The sequence below is a fragment of the Fulmarus glacialis genome, unplaced genomic scaffold (genome assembly GCF_000690835.1).
Source record: "Fulmarus glacialis isolate BGI_N327 unplaced genomic scaffold, ASM69083v1 scaffold5505, whole genome shotgun sequence".
Taxonomy (NCBI): domain Eukaryota; kingdom Metazoa; phylum Chordata; class Aves; order Procellariiformes; family Procellariidae; genus Fulmarus; species Fulmarus glacialis.
Window position 1 is genome coordinate 1 of NW_009211027.1, and position 24220 is coordinate 24220.

The 24220-nt window shown below is 42.7% G+C and overlaps 2 protein-coding genes across 2 annotated transcripts; one reads left to right on the forward strand and one right to left on the reverse strand.

Annotated features, from left to right (window-relative positions):
- The first annotated feature begins 184 nt into the window (after positions 1 to 184).
- On the forward strand, positions 185 to 1074 carry SNRNP35 (small nuclear ribonucleoprotein 35kDa (U11/U12)). The gene has a single exon (XM_009577364.1). It carries the CDS (start codon positions 249 to 251, stop codon positions 1038 to 1040), a length of 792 nt encoding a protein of 263 aa, XP_009575659.1. The 5' UTR covers positions 185 to 248; the 3' UTR covers positions 1041 to 1074.
- Positions 1075 to 4772: 3698 nt separating this feature from the next.
- RILPL1 (Rab interacting lysosomal protein-like 1) lies at positions 4773 to 23825 on the reverse strand (the record flags this gene model as incomplete). Its single annotated transcript, XM_009577365.1, has 6 exons — positions 4773 to 5242; positions 11936 to 12028; positions 12554 to 12726; positions 16467 to 16685; positions 18032 to 18150; positions 23675 to 23825. Coding segments are annotated over 6 exons (900 nt in total), but the record flags the coding sequence as incomplete, so codon positions are not given.
- Positions 23826 to 24220: the final 395 nt, after the last annotated feature.

Sequence of the window (24220 nt, forward strand, 5' to 3'; positions counted from 1 at the left end):
CGGGGGCCCCTCAGGCGGGAGAGAGGGAAGGGGCCGCCGGGCCGCCCTCAGCCCGGGGCGGATCCAGGCTCCCCGACATGGCTCTGCCCGGGGAGGTGAACTCAAACAGCAGCGATATTGCCGGTTTATTTAAGTTTGTCAAACTTTTGGGGATTTTTGGATGAAAAATACTGTACAGCAGTGCTGAAAGTGCTTCTTCCCAAAATACCTGGGTATCTGTGTGATGCATGGTTTTTTCCCACTAGACAATGAATGACTGGGCCCCCATAGCAAAGGAGTATGACCCCCTCAAAGCCGGGAGCATTGATGGCACAGATGAAGAGCCCCACGACCGTGCCATATGGAGGGCTATGTTAGCACGCTATGTACCCAACAAGGGAGTTACAGGAGATCCTCACCTCACCCTGTTCGTAGCAAGGCTCAATCTTCAGACAACAGAAGAGAAGTTAAAGGAGGTCTTTTCCCGGTATGGAGATATCAGAAAGATCCGTCTGGTTCGAGACCTGGTCACAGGATTTTCCAAGGGTTACGCATTTATTGAGTACAAAGAGGAGCGTGCTCTCTTGAAGGCCCACAGAGATGCCAACAGGCTGGTTATTGATCAACACGAGATCTTTGTAGACTTTGAACTGGAAAGAACTCTCAAAGGATGGATTCCTCGGCGGCTTGGAGGTGGTTTTGGAGGCAAAAAAGAATCTGGGCAGCTACGGTTTGGAGGACGGGACAGACCTTTCCGAAAGCCCATTAATTTGCCAAACATGAAAAATGATTTCTATGGAGAAGGATCAGCAGAGAAAAGAAACTGGTCTCGTGAAGGAACAAGGGACTGGAGAACAAGGGACCGAGACCATGAAAGGAGCAGAGACAAGCGATGGCCAGAAAGGGAGCGGTCGTGGGCTTGGGGTGAAAGTGAGAGAGACGCCAAGGAGGAGAGGAGCAGAGGGAGGGAGAGGAAGGACCGAGACAGGAAGGACAGGGATAGAGACCGGAGCAGAGAAAGAGATACCAAGAAACAAAGAGAGGATGATAAGCATCGGTAGGTGACAGTCCCTTGTTGTTTGGGGTATGGTGTCTACTCTTACATCCACAACGTTTCAGTTGCAGATGTTGCCCTCAGCCTGGGGCTGTGAGCAGCATTCCCTGAACAAGGAGCTGCGCTGTTACTGGCTTGTGCCTGCGACTCTCACCTGCTAGAAGCTCTCTCTAGTTCGATTGCTAATGCAGTTAAAATACGTGTTGAATTGTTCTTCAGAGAAAATAAACTTTTGTATTAATATTTTTCAACTGGTGAATGCTGTAAGAAATGCACCACATGTATGGGCATCCCACTGAAATCGAGTACACCCCTTGTTTGATACTGATCTGGCTGCCTGGATTACGGTTCATGAGAGAGCTCATATTTAATTATTTCTGTGCCAGATGTCCACACACATTTAGTGAGACAGATGCCCTTTATGAAATAGTCACTTGTTGAAGAAATAGTAATGAAATAGCAACAGACTAAGGTTCTGAAAAATGTGGCCCAAACCGGAAGCCAATGGGAAGTGACTTTATTTTTTTGAAGACACTGGGACAGGTGAGATCTTTAGTAATACTATGTCCTTAACTCGTTCTGTGAGGTGGGAGAGAAGCATGTAATAAGAAATCTTTTTTTTCCGTTGTGGGAGGATGTCATTCCCTTTTATTAGAGGAACGCGCACTGCAGAGCAGTAAGCAGGTCAGAAAAGGCCTAGTGTTGCTGATCAATCCATGGACAATCACTGAAGGACATTGTCATGGTTAAATGTGGTTGCAGCTGCACCCACTCTGTCCTCTCCTCCTCCCTGCAAGTCCTGCCTGCACAGGGTTTAAATCTTGTTCTGGAAACTGGGCTTGCTGCTGGCTGTAGCTGAATTGGGGAGAACAGAGGGCAAAGGACCTCCTTTTTCAGAGCCAGGAGGTGCATACAGGCATACATCTTCCATTGAGGAGCTTACAGAGCTTTCTAGAAAAGGCTCTGTCGTGTTCTTTGTCATCATAAGCAATTCCTAAATATTTGCTAATGTATTCTAAACTGTATTTTTTTAATCAGCCTTTGAATGGCCCTATCCTAAACCGTACCCAGTTTGAGGCTTTATTTCCACGAAGAGTTGCATGAGCCTTTTTTCAAGGGAAGGAAGACAGACCCATATGCTGCATCTCCAAGAAGAGATGGTATTAACTTTCCACAAAAAAAAAAGGACACAAGTCTTGCAGAAATACTTGTTTTTCAGAAATATTTATTAAACTGTTAAAATGATTTACTGCCCAACCAAAAAAAAAAAAAACCCAAAAACTTCTGTGATCCTGCACTTTGCAGACAGGATTGTTACGCCCCTTACCTGACAACATCCTGGCCCCTTTTCTAAAAGCGGATTTTACTTGAATATTGAGAAACAACACATGACATATCTTCAAATCTTTACATACTCTCCCCTACACGCCATCCTTTCCAATAGCACTTGGAGTGTATAAACTCAGCATTTCTAGCACGAGAATGAGGAGCGAAGTGGTTAATGCTAGCAGGTCAGGAGTAACTAATTAGATTTTTGAGGTAATGGGCTACAGAGATGAGTGGGGGAAGGTTGTACTGCTTAGTGCCATTGTTTGAAATTGGCTGCAGATTTGACCTGACAATAGTGCGCTGGGCTCTGGCGTACGGGACGAGCTTTACGTGCACTAGGCCAGGAGATGTTTTTTGTAATACACCAGCTTAGGTGCTGGGGAAAAACGGTTCAGTCTGTGTATTTCTATTATCCCAGTTCATTGCTCTCAGCTGATTTCAAAAGTGATGTGCTTATTCAGGCCGTGCATTCGCTGCTTTCTTGCATTGTTTCTGATCACTGCATCTCTTTTAAATGTGCCGAACGACCATAAACTATGCTGGGGAGAGACTCGACAGGCATCATTCACAATTTACTTTAACTACCTGATATAACTGTAGTGTACTTTTTTTTCCTAATATGGAAGTGAAATCGAGATCTTAGCAACTTGAGTATCATTAAATTAAGACACTCCCCCCCTTCCCCCATTTAAGAATTGCTTTTCACACAAGGGGGGAAGTGCTGCTGTTTCATGGATACAGCTTTCTTTAAGCATAAAACTTAAGATATGTTACCAAAACGTAACCGGGCAAAAGCATATCTGCCTAATACTAGCATCAGACGCTACCATCACTATTTCAAGTGCAGATGTCTTTCATATAAGGCCACATATCCCCCCTGCCCCCAACTGCAATGACACCAGGGAGGCACAGTAAACACTTTACCTAGAACATGCGGAAGGTCCGTGTTCAAAATGAAGCACAGTTACAGCCAGGAGCAGAGCAGCATTCAGCCCACCATTGCAAAGAACCGTTTCCTGGCACAGTTTCACTAAGACAGGCTAAGAACCATTTGCTGCCCATACACATTAAAGAATCCAGAGTCTTGAATCACCCTGTATTAAAAACAACCGGCCTGCACTAAACCCTCTGGCTTGCTGTCATTCAGGAGTCCTTCGAGACTTCCTCCTACATTCCTGCCTGGAGTAGTTGGAGCTTTACTCCAGCCTGAGCACTGTTCCAGTGCCGCTCCTGAGAGGAGGCTCTTTACAGAGCAGATGTAGTTGCTGGGGCTAAGGTGCCAACAGCAGCTCACGGCCCCCTGCGCTAAGCTACAAGTGCAGAAGTTGCCTGCGGCCTTGTAACTAGATACTCCTCACCAGCAGCACTGCGCTCCAGTGCGGACTCTCCTAGCACACAGCCAAGTTCACAGAATGACCTCAGCACCTCTCTTGCAAGGGGCTGTGGATGCTCTCGCCCTCTCCCGCCTGGTTAGGTGCCTTTGTGGAGCGTGTGGTGCAGAGGCAGGGTGTGCGCTGACACCGGACTGTACGCAACAGTGACGCTGCGTGGGGCTTTAGTGTCACGGGTTTTGTAAGTACAACCTCAGTCAGACCCAAGGGTCTCACGTGCTCAATTGCAAAGCAGATCTAAATCCCACCTCCTGGCAGCTCAGCTGTGCTGGGCTTTTGCTGGGAAGTTAAGCCCCTGTAACTGCAGGCTACCCAAACATCGACCAACACCAGTGGAGCAGCCTGCACATACAGAATTCATCTGCTCTGCCCAAGTAGTGTTTAGACTAATCAGAGAAAACGTTCTGAGTTGGGGTCGTCTCTGTCAGTTAAAATAGTTTATGTCAGCTAGTTGAGGATGTCTTTCACTCTGAAGTTAGGCAGTCTTATCTAGACAGAAAAGTGGAGTGTGACTTAATTAAAAACTGGTCTGTGGGAAAGAGACCTAATTCCTTTATAGCAGCTGTCTGCTACTTTAGGGGAAGTCCCTAGTACGAAGGAAAAAATTCAAGTGTTAGAACTCCTCCTTGTAAGCAATTCGTTTTCCATTAATACTGCAGAACTCATGGCAAAATGCAAGGCACGCTCACCTCATACATCGATTTCTTCACGCTTTAGGCACTATAAGCAGCAAGGGAAATGTACACTCACTATCCCTCTCAAAGCTACTCCAGTTTATCAGTTTGTATCAGGTGGATTTCCAAGTGGTTACTCTGCAAAGTGCAGATGCCAGCTGAACTTGACAGGACACAGCAGTGCTACAACCTGCCATGGAGAGTGGCCAGCTGTCGTATCCCTCTTGAAAAAATTCTTAACAGAAATAAAAAGCAAACAACCGATAGTGTTAACAAACAGGGTAAAAGAGTCTTTGCCACTAGATATTGTACACTGCAAACAAACTTCTAATAATGGCACAGGTCCTTTTTTTGGTTTAAAGAAGCTTGTGTTACTGTAGTTAATGCATGAACAAGACCATAGACTTGTTATTCAGCACAAAACAAGTCATCTAGAAGCTTCGGTGTCCCAGGGTATCAACGACTGTTGCTACAAAGCTTGGATTCTGTTTTCAGCAAACAGTCACCAAGTAAACAGTGAGGGATCCCTCTTGAAGAGTGCACCTGAAATACAACCACTGAGGTGTGCAAGGCAAATAAAAGTGATGAGCTGCCGGATTTGTTTACAGAAGCTTCTTCTTACTAGACTGTTGAGATCTACTGTGGTAAACTGAACACCTCAAGGTTTTAGTCACAGGTGCTGCAGGGCTTCTTGTCCTTGTTCGGTGTAGGAGTCATCTTTATTTGAATTTGACCATTCTCCAAAAGTATCCTGGAAGTGGACGTTTTTCTGTGATGCCTGCATACGTTTCTTATCACGAGAGAAGAAACTAAACCTTCCAGGAAGGGAGGAGTAAGGGAGGGGAGGGAAAAGAAAGATGACTGTTTACCATCTTGAAAACACTTTGAACACCCGACATGATACACAGCACAACAAAACACAGAGCAAAAAAATCTGTTTGCATCTGCAAAAATCAAGGCAGTGAGGCCTCATGGGAATGCATGTCAAAATGTTATTAGAGATGAAGTCATTGCAATCTCAAGCAGTTTGGCTATGAAGCTTCAAATAAGCTCTAAATGCTGTTGACTCTACAAGGTGCAGGTATCATTTTAGATGTATATTCCCCCTTTCCCAGCCCTGCGATAAAGAAGTGACACAATACAGGTTAGTTTCTTGGCATAAGTAAAGTGGTATCTTTGGCATTAAATTTGTATAATTTACCATAAAGGAGAAATAGAGAATGTTTTTAAGGGTGTCAGCAGGGAAATTCATAAGATAAGAAAATAAGCCTCCACATTTTTTCCAAGTGTACAGACTTTGATAGATAGACTTGATTCCTGCACAAATAAATGAATAAATGCACGTACGTGCACAAGGGTTTGCAGGATGAAGGCTCTAAACAATGCACACAAGTGTGCACGTCATTTCCTGTCACACAGCTTGGGTGCTCTAAGATAATGACGTACATGAACCAACAGCCATTTAATACAACAACAAATTGCCAGCTGACAACAGAGCTAAAAAAATACAGTTGGAAAAATCCTTAGTATCATTTTATTTGTATAGGATGAAGTTACTTGATGAGGCAAATTCAATGTTCATCATGAGTTCAGTACAAGAGGTGTTAGTGCAGTGTTTAGGTCTGCTGAGAAATGCAAAAGTTGTGGTTCCAGCTACCAAAGGTTTGAATTGGCTGCATACCCTTTTGGTTTTAATGATGCGCTTCAGGAGGTCGATATTGTTTTGCTTGCACAGTACCAAGCATAATGCAGTTCTGATCCAGGACAGGAATTGCTAAATGCTGCTACAGTAAGAGACTATGCAAATACAAACTCAACTTTGACAGGTGATGGAATATTTGTCAGGGCATAATCCTGACCCTGTGTCCACGCCCCACCGTCCTCAGCATTATTCCTCCACCCACACTCCCTTAGGTCTCCCCTCAGTACCATGATCCCAACTGTCCAAGCCGCCTTGTGCAGACCAGGGAGTTCTGCCTTCGATGTCTCTAGTCACATAGGAGGCTGTATTTGAGTGTCAGATGAGGTTTAAGGCAGTTTTCCTGAAAAAATATCCTATCATACGTGCAGGTAAGCATGATGATAATTATTAAGAATATTAAGAAAAAATATTTCTTTACTAGAAAGTGATAGAAAAAGCTACACAAGTGCAATGCCAGATACCTAACGTTGCTAGCAGGACCTGAACTTTTGCATTTCCTGGCTTCAAATGTGCAGCCTTAGTAGTGAAATAAGTCTTTTGCACTTTATTAGCCTCATACTTTTCTACCACCTTCATCACAGGAGCTCATAAATTCACGCACACATGCTATGTCTTTTCAGAGCCAGATCCAATTCCAGCTGGTAAAAGAAGTGTCTAGTCACTGAGGCTTTCTGCTGAGCGTGTTTGGTCCTGCAAGGTCAGGCTTAGTATTCTGCAGTCCACACAAAGGACTGCTGTATTTATGCAGTAAGTTTCAAATGTCAAAAGTTCAGTAATTTTTCACTTTATCGTGAAATTAAGTAAGAGAAAAATACATTCGTAAAATCTCTACATGAAGCAGAAGGGTTAGGCTTTTTTAATTCCTTCTGAAACAATGAAAATTGTTGTTATGCCTAGAAAACTCTCATGGAGGATGTTTGGAAAAAGCATGTCTTTGTGGAGAGGAAGGGAATTTAAACACTGTGTTGCTGCTGTAAATATAAAGATCACTAAAGCAGCAGTTCTAATGCAAAGAGAGTTTGCATTAACAATTACCAGTACATCTTCCAGGGACAGCCAAGAATAGGATGATAGAATTGGTTATTGAGAGTGTATACTCTATTCCAAAATACATAATTAGGGACAAAATATACAGTGCATAGATAGAAAGACATGGAAGCAACAGCCTATAATTAAAACTGGAAATTAATGTAGATATCAGCTATTACATTCTGTAATCTAACTAACTGGTTTGTAACAAGTCATTAGAATGACATGCGTTTCTTAAAAAGCATTGGTGTGAATTGTGAATAGGCACGCTTAGTAAGCAAAATTAACAGATGCTGGTTAAAATTGCATATTGCAACAATTTTCTAAGGAATAACGACTGGTTTAGCATGGTAACATTAAGGCAAAAGGTGATAAAATGTCAATACTTGAGGATGAGCATGGAGGACTACGGTGAGTTGTGTACTGACTGGTCATTCTGATTGGCACTTTGTCCTTCTGTGATCCCACAGGCAGCCGATGAGAATGCAACCAGCAGTGCATGTTAATGCAGGGTCATGCAAAAGGAAACCACGGTACCAAACATTTAAAAAAAAAATTCCTACAAGGGACACAAGTCTTCTTATTGGCTGCAATGTGGGATCGTCTGGAATCAATCCAGCTGCTACCATGGGCATTATGGCTGTAAAGATCCTGGTCAGGAAAGTATAGACACAGAAGAGGTAAGACTGGAGCAAGGGAAAGAAAAAGCATTCCATTAAAAAGAAAAGAGGCAAACATGATACACGGGGTTACTTTGAATTACCACACAGGACATGTTACAGGGAGAGGTGGATCTGCATCACCCAAGACAGCTCTCCTCAGTGAAAAACTCTTATTTTAGAAAAAGCAGTCATTGAAACAGTTCAAATTGCTTTTGAATTTGTAAAAGATACCACTTTTCTGTTGTGAGGCAGCCTGCAATCTGGGTTGGATTTCATCAAGGTATTACCACCTCCAGCAATGCAGAGCAGAGTGCACATTCTTCTTCCCAAGAAACAAACAGGCACATACATAATGAAATGAAGGATGAAGGTGTATGTTAAGAAATACAAAACATGACTCTGCTGTGACTACTGGATATTTGCACGGAAAACAGGGTTAGACAGGACCAGCATTACAGTTAAAGATTTACAAATGTTACAGTTGATAGTTTCAAGTTAAAGACCAGTATCGCAGGTGAAATCTTGAAATAACCTCCTATGCAAGCTACTTGGTTAAAGGGCCTGTGTATCTGTTCCAAAAGAACCTGCATTGCTTCACATGCAGAAAGATGCCAACTGCAGGCAGCTACATACTTACTCAAAACCTTGCAACTACTCTAGCAGAAACACTTTCTAGCTGGCTAGCAGCAAGACTATTTCTTTGTAAGAGTTCAGCACTTTTACTACGCATTATACAATTCATGCAACTTAGAGGTTGAGAGAGCACACTGACTAGGTGCTCTATGCCCAGCCAGCCCCACACAAACCTGCCAACACACCTTCATCCATACCTGGAACACCCTCTGTTTTTCTAAGGGTTCTCCTCAGAGGTTCTCCCTTGTGCCAAATATTTTTTTGAACTGTGGACTAATGTCAATTAAAGATTAAGTTGAAATCACGAGAGACATTTCAGTTGTGACCAAATGCAGCTCTCCCCAACACAGTCACTCTAACTGCTATTCTTAGATTAAAAATGAAAACAAACAAGCAAACATTGTTGTATCATTAGCAGTAGCTAGGATTTCTGTTTTTACACATTGTGGCAGGGTCCATGAGCTGCAGAAATGAGACAGACACATCAGCTTTTGTAGACTGCAAGAATAGGAAGAAAACTTATGGCTGTTTCAGGCATTACATCAGTGACAAACAAGCACGTATCCTTAAAGAGAAAACAAAAGGGCGTTTTCTGCTCAAAACAGAGGGAGCATTTTTAATCCTTGTACTTTTCCTCCTCAGTAAAGCCTCCTGGTTACATTATTTCATTAAAACTCTGACATGTGGTGTGGTAGAGACAAATGTAGAAATCAATCAGCCTGAGATCAGAAACTCGGTTAGAGTTTGCCCCAAATGTGCAAACCCTGGGAGTGAAAAAATGTTGATTTCTGTAACTTCTGGTTTCCTTTCTTTACGGGGATGCAGCACAGAATCGCCTGAGCACATCTTAGATGGCACAGGCTACGTATACATATGTCTCATTCTGTGAGATACTACGTGGTCAAGGAAAAAAGGACACATTACACAGGCAAGCATAAAACTCCTCTTGAGAGGATAGCAACAATGTCTCTTATTTTTGTACTTCAGCTTTTTGTTTCATCAGGAGGAAAAGTCTGAAATGGAGGGAAAAGCAACCCTAATGTCATTTGTAAAGGCACTCTGCACGCAGATCAGGATTACAAGTTTTCATCACGTCATTAGGTATGGAGAGTTTATGTGCCAGTGTGTTATCCAGGTAGCCATATAGGGAGGTGCTGACAGCATCCTGCCCGGGAGAGGGAGAAGGGAGCTCTGGAGACAGCTCGCAGCAGGCAGGGACTGCAGCTGGGGCAGGAGGGGTGTTATTACAGGACAGAAGAGATGCTATGCTTGGGTTCTTTCTTTTTCCTGTCTTTTTAAAGCCCACCTACAAATACACTGTTGACAACACACACGGAGACAAATCCTATCCAGACAGGCTGCAAGAATAAGACAAACCTGAAAACTATTACCATTCTTCAGGCTACTTAAGCAGACGGTTTTATTTTCCCTTATTTAATATGATAGCTAAATGAAGAGAGAGCAGAAAGAAATCTGGGGACAGAGCATGACACCTAAGAAAGTAATTTAATCTTAACAGCAGGTTCAATATATGCTTCCACTGTCTGGCAGAAGAGGACTCTTGCCTTTTCTGAAAGGGGCCAAAACAACATGATTTTATGTTTTGTTGTGGTTTAGTTATATGAATTTAATGCAGAATCTGAGAAACAGAAAGATTAGACAGGTGTCTGAAAATGTGCATTGATTGAATGGGCTGATGCTCAACAGGTTTTCACTAATAAATCAACTGAGAGGAAGAAAGCACTGAGACAACTGTTTGGAAACACTTATGTGCCTCCTGCCATGGCTCCCTGTGTTGCTTACGCATATATGCAGAAGACAGAGTCAAAGCTAATACCTCGTCAGCATGTGCTCTGTCTTACAACATCTATTTACATTTTTGTGCTGCCTTTGCTTCATAAATCAAGCATGGAAACTGCAATCAACACAAACTGCGTAAGCTGAAACCAGCCATCTCCCACAATGGGATAAGCTTTAAAAAGTACTAAAATAAATTTAAAAGAAAAGAGAAGCTTTACAGTGGAGATCTTGCGAGACAAAGTATTATTATCACCATCATCACAGTTGCAGAATGAAAACTTAAGTCCAAACTCAGAGTATTTTCTAGTCATGTGAGAGAAAGGGTTCTCTCAGCAAACAAAGCAGCACAGACAGAAGCTGGAGTCTACTGAAAATAAGCAAAAGTGCCCTCCTGACTTTATGGTGTTTTGGATCAATCCAGATCTTCCAATGGAACTTACTCTCACAGGGCTGCTATTATTAAACAGGACTGAAGGTTATGGACATGGGGACAGGATGGAAGAGCTTTTTATGTGGAAACAAATGACTGTTCCAAAAATCATTTGTGCAGTTAAAAAAGTCAAGCTTCCAGTATCACAAAAATCCAAAGACTTGCTATAAGGTTACAAGACTTAATTTGGAATAAATAAATGTACAAGGAGGGAGTTTTAACAGACAAATGGATTCGCTAATGCTGTGATTTTATAATTAAGTGATATACTAGTAAATGCACACCTCTGACAGTAAGCTTAGGTTTCAGACAGCAACATTAAATACTTCACCAGAAGAACATGGGATTCTTTATAGCCAAGAAAGCTGGCATCCTTGCCAGCAGCAAATTTCTTCAGCAAACAAAAAGTTTTTGTGCTGTACACATAGTGCAAGTCAGGGTCTAAAGGCTTAGGTCAACAGGGAAACGGGCACAGCGAGGTCATGGGAAAACCTTGCTCTCCCTGCCCAACTGCTACAGGTCTGCAGCTGGTTTTACTTGTGAACAACACTCTTTACACGTCTTCCGAGCATGACCTGGGGGCCAGTGGTTTCTGATACTCCACCACCTTAGGATCTGTGCGTTAAGGAACTGGGACTGGCACTTGAACAGGAGCATTGTTCCTACAATCCTTGCACACTGAGATCCGGCACTGACTTCGGTATTGGGCACACAGGACAGGCTGAGCAGTGCTCTGGATAAGACCACAATTAGTAGCACCTCCCTTTGGAGTCTCACTACATGGCCCAGACAAGAAAATTCTCTAGGAAGATCAGGTGTCTGTGTTTAAGAGCTCATCAGCTCATACTGGCTATAATAAAACATTGCAACACATGCTCTTTCGGTTAGCCTGAACAGTGTACTTAAGAAGGAAACATTAGAACTGGAGTGGGCTTCTTGGGGACGCCAGTCTGGCCCATAAACACAAGCCCATGGAGTACTGTTGGACTCCCTACTGCGGTCTGCATGTAGGGAGCAAAAGGTACCACAGGAAATAATCTGAGACTGAAAGTTGTCCCAGATCTAGGCAAAAGTTTTGACCAAAGTCAACTGCTGTTTCATGATACCTGTCAAGTGCTCATTCAATATCTTTCCCATGTACATTAGGGATGTGGTTATCTTAATTCTTAAATTCTTTAAAATTGTCCTACCCATAAGAAACATTTAGTATTTGCAGACTATATCCAGTATCCGTAGAAAATATGCTACTTACAGTCGTTTGATTCCAGATTCAGGCTGAGTTGCGGGTTTTGACTGAATTATGGGTGTAGGTTGAGGGGATCTAGTTTCTTCTTCTGTTTCCTCACTTGAAAGAAAGAAAAGATAATTAATGTTCTCCTCCCAAGCCATGGAAGCACTTTAAGTTCTAAAATTCAGTCTGAGATAGTACTGTTGATAAAGAAATGCGAAAAGATCTGTTCAAAGCTCATTGAAATCAATGGGAGATTTTTCTGTCAACTAAGGAACATCACCCAGAACTGGGTCTCCTTTCAATATCTTCTTCCCATTGTGACAAGGAGAGGGAGAAGAGGAATGTTCTAGAACTTTAATTTTAGACCCACTCTTATCCTCATTTTTGAAGTTCAAAAGTATTAAATGTTTGTAATCTTTTTAAGATTCAGGGGGAACCTGGGAGTTAGGGAAGGACATAGTTTTTCCCAATTTTGAGGAACCAGATTCAAACTGAAGCCGTATGCTTGCAAGCTCTACTTTAAGCCTTTGCAGAAAGATAAGCTTATTGGACACTATTTAAAAGCATATTTGTTGTTTCTAGACCTGCCCTATGGCTCCTCTGTGAATAGCATGCAACAGGAGAGGAGATCTAACCTACCTTTTGTAATATAAAAGCTCCTCTTGAAGTAAAAACACTTTAGATTTCAATTCATTCCTCTCATGAAGGACATCCCGAAGCTCCTGCAAGGTGAATCTTGGACGATTTGGATCTTTTAAGTCCATTGCCATCTTTTCGGACTCTGACAGGTAGTCATCATTGTTTGGTTCTGCCTATGAAGTGAAACGCAGGCTTTAAACTCACCATGTGAGTGCATGTCTGAGGAGTTTGAAGTATTTATCAGTCTAGTTCCCAACCTCTTCCTTTCAGCACTATCAAATCCTCTTTTAAGAGAAACACAGCAATTTTAAGAGGAAAAATGTAGAAGGAATTTATTTTTCATATTAAAGACTGTCAGCAAGAACAGCTCAGTGATCTGATCACTTTTTTCTTTCCCGTGCTCAGGCTGACTGATGACACACACAGGACTGGCGAGACTGTGGCAAGCCTCTGAAAGATGATCTGAGCTCTGTTTTACCTCTCTTCACCTGGTGTTTGGGGGAAGCTTGCAAACGAGGAAGACCTAAGTATTGTGACCTACAATCAAAGCCCTGTGCTCACAGGAATCTTTCATAGAGTTACGTGTTTGGGAAAAAAAACAAACACCAATTGTTTCTAGCAGGCCTGAACACAAGGTCCAACCTGAGCCACCTAATAGGTGATAAGTTTTCTTGTGGAGAAATTCCTGTGGAATCCAGACTGCCAGAAAGTCCACTGAAAATGTATAGTCCAATTTTTGATAAACAAGTCAGTTTAAGGAATTCATACTTTTAACAAATGGGGTAAATCAAACATCAGCCTTTTATATAAACACTGAAAAAATTGCGTAGCGAAGATCATGACAGTTCCTTCCAGCTCCTCCCACAAAGAGAAAGCTCCTTTGGATGTAAACATATTAAGTGGAGATTTAAGTTTATATCCCCTTAATGCCTTTATTAAAAAAGCAGAATTGGTGTTAGCACCAGGATCTATCTACACAGTGGAAGAAAATTGCAGATGAATGCTAGATGAGGCATTTATACACGTGTACCCGTCTCGTCTTTTCCTCTGAGAAGAGTTCACTGGAAGCTTGGAGGAATTTTACCTCCTGCCCCGCAGTTTCTGTGGCTCCCAACAAGCCAGATCTTGCACTCTAGGCACATGGTTGGATTCCCAGGCCTGTGGGGCTGCTTCCTGTCAGCCAGGTAGACTCCAGCACTTGCACAGAACTATTTGGCCCTAACTGCTTGTGAAAATGTGGTCTGTATACACACAGCACACAGAAGACCATCGTTCAGGTCCTCTACTGTTGCTCCAGTCAGTGGCTGCACAGAGCTGAGGACCAGTTAATGAGAAATCACACGCTTCTGGGAAGGCTACTCAGAATCAAGATGCTGAAAAGCACCTACAAGCCTTTAGAGGTCTGCAGGATTTCTAACAATACAAATAAATGCAGGGCACTCTGTTCCAGCAAAGTACATTAGAAATGTGGCAAAGTACATTAGAAATGTGATGCTTTTTGCAAGGACTGACTAGAAGCCAGCACATGAAATCAGAATGCCAGCAGCCAGGTCAGCCACCCGTCCACCTAGTAGGATGCAGGGATCAGACTCTCAGAGCTCCTGTGTTGCAGTGACGCCTTGCTGGGGTACAAGCTGGAAATTTGAGGAGCTAAGTACTGAAATTCTTAAACAAAGTCCATTTTTTGTAGGCCTGATCCTACCCTCTCTTGAACTCATGTGTTTGTGAAACAGTTTTGCTATCTATTCATATATGATTTCAGATTAAACTTGGCTGGGCTAAGGTTGGTGCAATATCAATTTCTACAGCAGGGATTGCAGTCCTTGTCCTGCAAAGACAAAAGCGCAGAGCAATGCTCACTTGTCCCTTTGTTTGATTCACCCCATTCATCCAAATGCATTTCTTTACAGAGACTACAATAAATGAAGATTGATGCAACCTAACAAGAGGTTCGAAGGAAATTACCCAGACACTTTTCCTCTTCTTCACCCCTCTAGATTAGGGTCTGAGCTGATGCCTCTTCTTTTGGTTATATATTTGCACCACACCTTTGCCCAAATAAGCTATTTTTGCTAGATTTTGCTCAAATCAGCAAAGACTGAGCAGCCTGTAGCCAATGCAAATGTACTTGACTGAAGCCAACAAGCAATGTCCATTCCAGAGCATGCAGCTATTCTAGCTTTCTGCTTGTCACTGCAATTCCTGTCTAACCATCATCCTGGCAAAGAGAGCAGGGAACGGCTCTAATTAGAAGAGGCACCACTGCCATGGAACTGATGCGTTAAAGAGAGGTAAAGAAAGCATCCTTTCTTTCCAGAGACTGAAGACACTTTCACTCCTGCTGGCTCCAGGCCTAGGCTCTGCAGCCCCATTTACAAAGCTGGGTGTCCTGTCTGAATTAACAGCAATGAAATAATCCTTTTCATTATTAATACAGTGCTTGCCCAATTCAGCAGTGACATGTTAACACAACACCGGCTATCAGATTCCAGGGGGGAACCAGGGTACCACATCAGCCTTTGCCTCTGCTTCTTGATGTGTATTCCTGCCTACTACAAGTGAGTTGGATGTTTCACTCTCTGCTGTAGTCTATCAGGCGTTTACAATGCCGCTTGGTACTGGAGCTCCTATCAACACATCCAGCCAAACAGCTCTGTATGATAGTGCTCCTTTAGAGTTCTTCCATATCATGATACCCCTTATCCTATTTTGTACTCTTCTAAGAGCAGCATTAGGAAAGGGAAATACAGCACATTTGCTTTAGTAAGACAGAAGTAGTGTCATATGCACAAAGAAAAATAATAGGAATCATAAAGAGGACTAAGGGATGCAACAGATCAGAGATGCATCTTTTTCTCATGAAGCTTCTCTCAGGTTTGCATTCCTACTGCTCTGATCTCGGCACCAACTCAATTTGCAGATTGTCACTTTGCCTGTTCCTGCAAGTAAGTGAGTATGCAAGCAGTAACATTTGCTTTTCATGAACATTTGTGCTAGTAACACTTCACAGCAAAAGCAGAAATAGGGCCAAAGTTGGTTCCTCTAAAAGGCGCCGTCAAATATTCATACGTTGATTTGGTAGCAGTAGACCAGCTTAGTCCTGACAGATCACAAGTGCCGTAAGCACTGTGAGGACCAAGTGTGCCGAGTTCTGCATTGCCCCTGGGACCCCTTCTGGCACAATTTCTTTCCTACTATGGTTCACGTGCCACCACTGTCATAGTGCATTGCACCTTTGGGACCCATTAGGGCTTGCATATTTGCATACTCGGCAAGGCTTAAGCTACTCGTCAGCTGTTTATCTTTTGGAAAACCCAGACTGTTAAGGGATCAGTTTGTTTTCCTTTGGGGTAAGGGATTGATGTGTACAAACAAAATGAACCCAAACATACTAATACACTACCAAAACACTATCTGCCTCCAATACAAACTAACAGCTGATACTCCAGAGATTTTGGATTGCCTCGCGATGTTTTTAATAGAACACTCTCTTTTGAAGCAATGATTTGTTCTGGTATCTGGTGAATTCTGCAGCCTAGGGCACGACCCAAAGGTTACACTCCGTAGGATGTGCGATGGGTAGCCAAGTCTAAGGGGAGAGCTGTTCTCTAATGCAGACATCCCACTGCTAACTTGTGCTGCCACTCTGCCTCCTGTGCAACCAGTTCCCTCCTTTAGAAAGGAGGGGGTCTGTTCCACTGGGTCATCATCCACCCTAACGGGGTCTTTCCTGTCACAGTGCAGTGAGTGACGTTGCTCTCTCTATGTCACACCTGAACACAAGATGCTGTCCTCGAGTCCCACTGTTGCCTCTGATGTCTATCAATCACATTTATCCAAAGAAAAGGTACCTGGTATGAAGTCCAAAGTTTTTTAAAAGGCTGTTTAAAAAGTGATTTAAAGTGCCTCTTACCTTTACTTCCTCCCCATTTTGGCTGTCCTCCCCCTGCAGTTTTTCTCTTAGTTTCCCCAGCTCTGCTCGCAGGTTGCCCATCTCCTGCTCCTTGGTTTGCAGATATGCTTCTAACTCCACCTTCTGCTCAATCAGCGCCTTCCCCTGAGCCTCAACAACGGTGATCCGGTGCCGCAGGTCATGGTTAATTTTCATTAACCTGTTCTGTTGCTGCTGAAGCTGCAAAAGAGTGATGCAATAGGTTAGTACCCATTCAGCCATCAGCCATGATGGCCAAGTCCCAAACATTATGATAAAGAAAATGTAGTGGGTTCCTATTAAATTTAATCTGGAAAATTCTCCCCCTTCCTCCTCCTCACCCCACGATTAGTTTTTTTTTAATATCTAATTATCTACTACAGTTGCAGCCACCAAAATTTAATTGGTTTCTAGAGTAAAAAGGCATTTTTCCCCTAGCACAGGGAATTCTCCAGCTAGCAAATGCATCACTTCTGATACTATGTTTCAAAAAAGCAAAGTTAAAGCACAGGGTGGCTTACTGGATTCTGAATCAAATCTTAACCCAGAGTAGAAGAGAGAAAGACAAGACAGAGGAATCCTTAGTATTCAATTTATATTATAACTACTTTGCTTTGAGATCTTAGGCTCTCTCATAAGGCAGGATGTGACCTGCTGGGCATTGTACGGACAGCACCAATTTGAAAGGCCACAGCACCTGCCAGAGGCATGTGGGTAGAGCAGAGATCATCTAGGTCTGGCCCTCACTAGCACCAGAAAAGTCCCATGGCCTAAGGAGATGAGGCAGCATGAGGATGGGAAGCAAAATATGGGTAAGGAGGTCATTCCTCCTGACACGGAAAGAACCAAGACATCATGTGATTCCCAAAGTCACAGTGGAGTCTGTGATTCATCTAAGACTAAACCCGGATCTTTTGTGCTGTGGTCCCCAGGGCCACCCATCCTTTCAGTGATCTTCTGTTCACTGCTGGCAAAAGTAAGTGACCTGGGCTGGGCTCAGGCCCCTTCCTCCTACCCCCTTCCTGTGCAAAGAGGTAATCCACGTTGCATCCCTCGTGTGGGAGTGCGTGTGTGGAGCTCCTGCTGCCAAACTCTGCAGAGAGGGTATGTAAAATATACAGTAGCCTGCTCACCTACAGCAGGGATCTCTGGGTGGGGTGAGGCATGGGGGTGCTGAGGAAGTTTGCACTGCCAAAGCAGAGAGAGATTCGAGAAGCCAGAGAAAGTTACCTGTCCTGTTCCTATGAAAAGGGAGAGGTATCAGGTCTTTAAGGAAACAAACAAAACAACATGTCCTTCCCCCATCTTCCTCTCTGTTACACTGGTTTCCAGTCACATTCCAAGTGTGCCTGGTCATTCTGAGGGTGTGTGTCTGCACTGAAGACTGCCTAATCGTTTTGGACACTCCACAGTTATGCCGGACACTTCAGTTACTGGACTAATAATCTGGCATTGCTTACAAATTCTACATTAACTTAAAACTTGAAACCAAGCTATGAAAGTATGGGTGAGAAAGAAGAGAAATAGGAAGACTAAGAGCCACTTACAGCCTCTACATCCTCATTTTTAAGTCCGAGTTCCCGGTCCTTTGCTCTGATTTCATCCCTCTGTTTATCTACCACTTCCTTCAGCTTCTTCATGACTTGCCGCTCTCTCTCTGACATTCCTGGTTAAAAAAAGAACACAGAAAACAAACCAAGGACAATCAGGAGCTGCTGAGACTGAGAACAATAACAGTGAGAAATATTTAGGTAAAGACTCTGGAAGTTGCCTGCTGGTAGAATTACAGAGAAGCTGTTGGAAGATGCTTTAAAGGTTACTTCAAGGGTAACAGGGAACATAGATGACACAATCTACTCCATAAAGCCACTGCACAGAAACTCCTTAAAAAAGAAACTGACAGTCCTCAGAAACATTTATAACAGTGGAGTGATACTGCTACATCTTGCTGCCTCAGTAGTTTTACATCAGTGTTCGCACTATGCCCTAGGGAGCTTGGTTATCTGTGTGATAATCTGTAGAATCAGCTAGCCAAGACCCTGTGAAAATTGTAAAAAAGATGGTCTGGATCCTCAGCCAGATCTAAACAACATGTCACTATTGTGGATTGCATCTAGACCCAAACCAGCTGAGGTGCACTGGACTAGAATGGTTTTATGTTGAAACCCAGTTTTGTGTTGGGTGAAAGGGAGATGAAGCAGGACCTTCAGAGGGTACCCCCACTCTGAATCTAGAACAGAAATTTAGTCTGAATTATGGTCACATATTTTCTCCTCATGTTTTGCAATCCTTTCCCCATCCTATTGTGTGATAATTCATATTTAAAATAACTGTACTTCAGAGAAAAATACTACATGGCATTTAACTTGTGAAAGATGTTTAGAACATTGCCAAGAATCCAACATTGATCCTGTTTGAAAATAAATACAGGATTAGATTAACCTGAAATCTGACCAACGAATCATTAGGAAATGTCATAAATCACAAAACAGGAAGCATTCTTCCATTATTTGCCATTACGGAGAGAATCGGGAACTGGCACTACAGTGATGAGCTCTTCAGAGCAAACACAGACCAGGTGATTTAACGCGGTGAGATGATAAATCTACTACACTAACTTTTCCTGATAACTGCACAGAGACATGCAGTTTGGTGGTCCTAAACTATCACATAAAATCACGTTGCACAACATCCCATACGATGGCTTGAAGATGAAAACCTGTGACCAGGGCAGTGTGTGGCTGCTCTGGCCAAAGTCCAGTCCAAGCAGAAGCTCAAATCCAGGGTCTACTGCTGTCTTGTTCTACTACCTTTGGCAAAGTACTTAGTTACATGGGTCTTCAGCTTCCTCCATTTACGAACTGCGAGTGGTGATAATTCACTCACCCCTCTGGGGTGGCTGGAAAGCCGCTTCGTTTTTAATATATTAAAGCAGCTCCCACATCAGAAATATGCTGCATACACATCAAATGTATCCAGCCGGTCAAGTCTCTACTTTCTAACATGAGCTCAGACTTTCTGGTTATGTTCTTCCCTCATCAGAGAAATCCAAAGTTGCTCCCATAAGAGAATGTAGTCTGCATGCCTTTAGGAACTCCAGCTTATAGATCATCTACAGTTTGAACTGAGGGACAATACAGTAGAGCAGGAGAAACCTGAGAGAAAGAGAGAGAGAAAGGGAGTAACTCTTTGGTGGATGTGCACTCCTGCAGCAGCTGTGGGTTCCCATGCAGACATAATGTACTACTGCAAACAGGGGGAACAGCAGCTCCCATCCCTCATTGCTACAGGACCAGAGCTATGTACAGCAGAGAACAGGTAACCGCTCTGCTGGGAAAACGACTGGTGATCATGGCCGGCCAGGAATTTGGTTCAGAGGACGTGTTCCTGTCAAACCCCAGAAAACAGCTGAGAGTCACATGGTGTTCGCATTCTAGTATTACATTCTCATCTTTTTTAATTCTGTGGTAAGTCTGCCTGCTTTATTTCTGGACCCTGGTCCTTATCACCTCTCTGCTCTCGGTTCTAGTTCTTTGCAGGATAATTTTAATTCTTCACTGTGCTAACAGCTCATACCCACCGGGGAGGACAAGTAGACACTGACACATACTGCTGCTTAACGCTTCTAAAAGATCCACACTTTCCTATCACAACACAGGTCTGATACACCACTGTATCCACAAATCTCACTACAGGTCCTGGATCCACCCTCTGTTTAAAAAACAAAAAACAAAAAAATCCAAAACTTTGCCTTGAAGTACAGAGGGACTGTGGTGATACTTTAGACTGGTCGTTTCACCCAGTAGGAGCTAGGAATAGTGAGTGCAACTATATTCATTAGTACTCGTGAGATGCTTTGAGATCTCTAGAGAGCAGGTGCTATTTAAAGAATAAAGTACCATTTCAGCTTTTCCTCCCACTGTGCTCATTTTTCTCCCTAACATTTGGTAAGCATAAAAGACTTCAATTGTGTGCACAGATCACTACATTATAATTTTTATTTCAAGAGGAGGGAAAGGAAAGGTGTTTGTGAGACAGTCACATCTTCTTCCATTTCCTCAGGCACTGGGGAAGAGGAGAGGGAAATCACTAAGTGCCCTAAATGTAAAGTAATTATCTCTAAATGATTCAAACTCTTAACAAGTGCGAGATCTTAAATGGCACACCCAGCCGGCTTCCCTAGGCACATCCTATGAGCAGCTTCCTGTGAATTGCTGTGATCACAGCATTGTTTGAGCAAGAGAAAGGAAAGCAGCTGGGGAAAAAAAAAGGAAAAGAATTGAAAAAAAAAAAAAAAGAATATTTTTAATGTTTATGTTTAGGGATCTGTTTACTGTTGTGTTTATACATCTATCACAACAGGCCAAAGTGCCAGTCAGGGCCTGTGGCACTATACCACTACCTAAATATTCAGAATAGAAGTTTGCCTCCCGCTTTTGAAAAGGAATTGTAGGTTCCTCAGCAGCCTAGCACAAGAGATTCACACAACTGTTGACATCCTGCTGCTTGTCTATAATACCACAGCCAGTCTGAGACAGCAGCTCCCCTTGCTGCAGTGGAACAGCAGCCTGCTTGTCCTGTTTGACACATGTTGGGTCAAGTTTGCTTGTGGCATTTTACTAGGATATTCCAATCAGTCAGCACCATCAAGTAGTGCTCCGTTTGAGCTTGGGAGGAGTAGCATTAATGGATGTTGCAGACTCATCTTTAACCCCGCCTGTGTATTTTGTATTCTGCCACATGTCCTTTCACATGTACCCTGCTCTGCTCAGACTCTCAGCAGATGCCCTCTGTGCAGAACACTCCTGTTTAGATAGGATTGCATCTGCCTCTCTCATAAACACCTTCATTATGCTAACGTGAGGCTCTGTGAACTCTGATGTGACTATTAATTGGCAAGGATTGAATCTCAAAGTCTTGCACACCCAAATCACTGGCCTCTCTTGCCTGTGCTAAAAATAACTCTAACTGTCCGGTGAGGAAGCAGCAAGCTGTTAATCCCAGGGGCTAGCCTGGGATTGCGAGACATGATCACAATAATAAATCGTGCTGAGATATGAAGACTGGAGTCTGGTCAAAGTTAGTCCAGCTAACAAAGTATTTAGTTTGAAAACCTGTCTCTGTAGACTCTATATGTATCTGATCAAATGATGGAGACTGAAAAAAAGCAGCATGACTGCTTTTTGACACTATCCGAACAAGTTCAGTTGAGACAAATCTATCCCCATTCATTAATGACAAAATTTCCTAAAAGGAAAATAGTTGGGTTTGATATAATAGGTATGAATAATAAGGTGGGGTTGCTATAAATTAATGTGATTTGACTTAAGTTGATGATTTTGGCCAAAGAATATCAGTGGTCCCAGAATCTGGTCTTTGGAATGGGTTTATGAGTTTTGTTTGTGTTATTATACTTGGGTAGACGCAGTAAAAATAACATGAAAAGCATGCCTGGTATTTGCTTGGCTAGCTGAATGTGAAGAGTATGGCTATATTTAAATAGCACATGAGCTGCAGTGAGCTAGATACCACTAGAATAAGGAGGGGAAAAAAAAAAAAAGAAAACAAAGGGGAAGCTGGTTCTTTATAACAAGATGTCATAGTCTTCACGGTCCATGACTCATCATTGCCATTCTGAAATTTTGCATGGAGTTTGTAAGGCTGATGTTGAGCTACTTCTTTGCCATTAATTGACTCCTAAATTGAAAGCATTGCATTTGTTTTAAAAAAGTGGTGATCTTGAGAGATTTAACAATTTTTACTTTTTGAAGATTTCATCATACTCCTCCCCAGGGCAAGTGAGCAGTACTCAGCCTCTGGGAGGACACAGGTGCAACTTCTGCAGTGTTGGACAGAATTTCAACCACCTACAGCAAGCCTTCATTTAATCCCAGCTTCCAGTGTCTGGAAGAGGATATCACTTTGTTGCTAACACTTTATTGGAGAGCTGCAATGGCTCAGCTGTGTGGTCTGGTTGTCAGATTGGCCAGTGACTTTGCATGCTGCGCACAGGACGCTAGCCTTTTGAGGGAGCCGTGACTTCACTGATGATCAGAACCTCCTGTGAAAGTGGAGCTGTGGCTTGAAGCAGTGGACCAGAGTCCCGTCCATGTACCAACAGTTCAGAAAGCCACCTACTTCCAGACTAACTCACCATCACAGGCACGTTTTGCTGCTGGAGTGACGCTGTTGCCATTCACAGCTGTCCACCCCATCTCTCAGCTCAAGGCTGCCTCATCCCCAAAGCTGCACAGTCATTTTTTTCAGCTCCTCAGCTTAAACCCCAGCAAAGTATCATGAAATGGACTCGGTAGCCAGCAGCCTCAAATGATGTGCTATGAACCGTGGAGCAAATAGACACCTGTTCATCTGCCCCTGCTCTTGTGAAAGAGCTATTTGCTGAGCTGTGGGTGAGAGCTGAAGATGCCAATTGTTTCAGCTGCTGCAGTGGAATCTACCTGTACTTGCAAGTCGGAATCTTATGTCTTGAACTTCATTCTGCCTCAAGAAAGAAGTTGCCCACAAATTGATTGTTTCAACTCTTTAGGATTCACCCACTCCCTGGATTATCAATCTCTTTGCTTATTCTAAATTCTAAATCCCTCCAAACAAGTGAGGGAACCCTAAAGGCAGGTAAACCAAGTAAAATTAGTCTTTCCTATTCTAGGTAAGTATCACAATATTCTCCTAGAATATCTCCATATGGTTGACCGATATAATTCAGACAAAGAAATCTTGATTTGCTGCTTTACAAACAGTTATCCCAAATAGATCAACATTTGCACTTATTTTTGTGCATAATGGTGTGAAATAAACATTGCTGAATGGATTATTCTGTTTGTATTAGAAAACATAAGCAGGGCTTAAGAATGTTTTTTGCAAGATGTGAGCTAAAAAGAAAGAAAAAGTGATATACCAAAAAAAAAAAGCAAGCTAGACTTTACTTTCAGAGATGCTTCTCAGCCAAACAAAAAGCTGTTCAGGCTCTTCCTTCCCTCCTACCCCCACCTCTTATCATGTCTTCAGTATCACCATGTATTCAGAGATTTTCTAGTCAGGTAAAAAAAGCCAAATCCCAGACCTGCATTAATCTATAGGAAAAAACAGCCAGAATATCCAGTCAAAGTATTTTGATGAAGTATTGCTTTTTATAACAAAAGCAAGCACTGAATTTGAAGTATCAAACTTGCCTTCATGCTTCTGAAATTCCTCTTCTGTGAAATTAATGTCTTTGTGAGACAAGTTTGTCATCAGTTGTTTATTCTCCTCCTGCAGCTGTGCAATTTGGGTAAGAAGGTCCTGTGCTTCCCCTCTCCAGACATCCTCCACCAGTTCTAATTCCTAAAGGGTAGACCGGGACAACACATTTATATTTTTAAACATGTTAAGAGTCTTTGACTGGACTATTTACAGATCAAACCAGTAACAATCCTACTATGATTCTTATAGAAAACAATTAAATGAAACTACTTTGAATTTCTTAGAAGACATCTACTTTTCTAATGCCAGCATCAAGAAACCAACTATCAAAATCTCCTTTTGCTATATGCTGAATGCAAATACACGAGGAGACAATTCCTGATGCAAACATTTTTGATGTGCAAGTTACCCAAAGGATGGCTCCTTATGCCCCATTTTGCTCTGAGGACCAGATTAAGGGGACTGCTGTGTTAAACAAGATAAGCAAACATAAGCAACAATTACCTCCTGCATCCCAGGAAGCAGCCGCAAAGGCT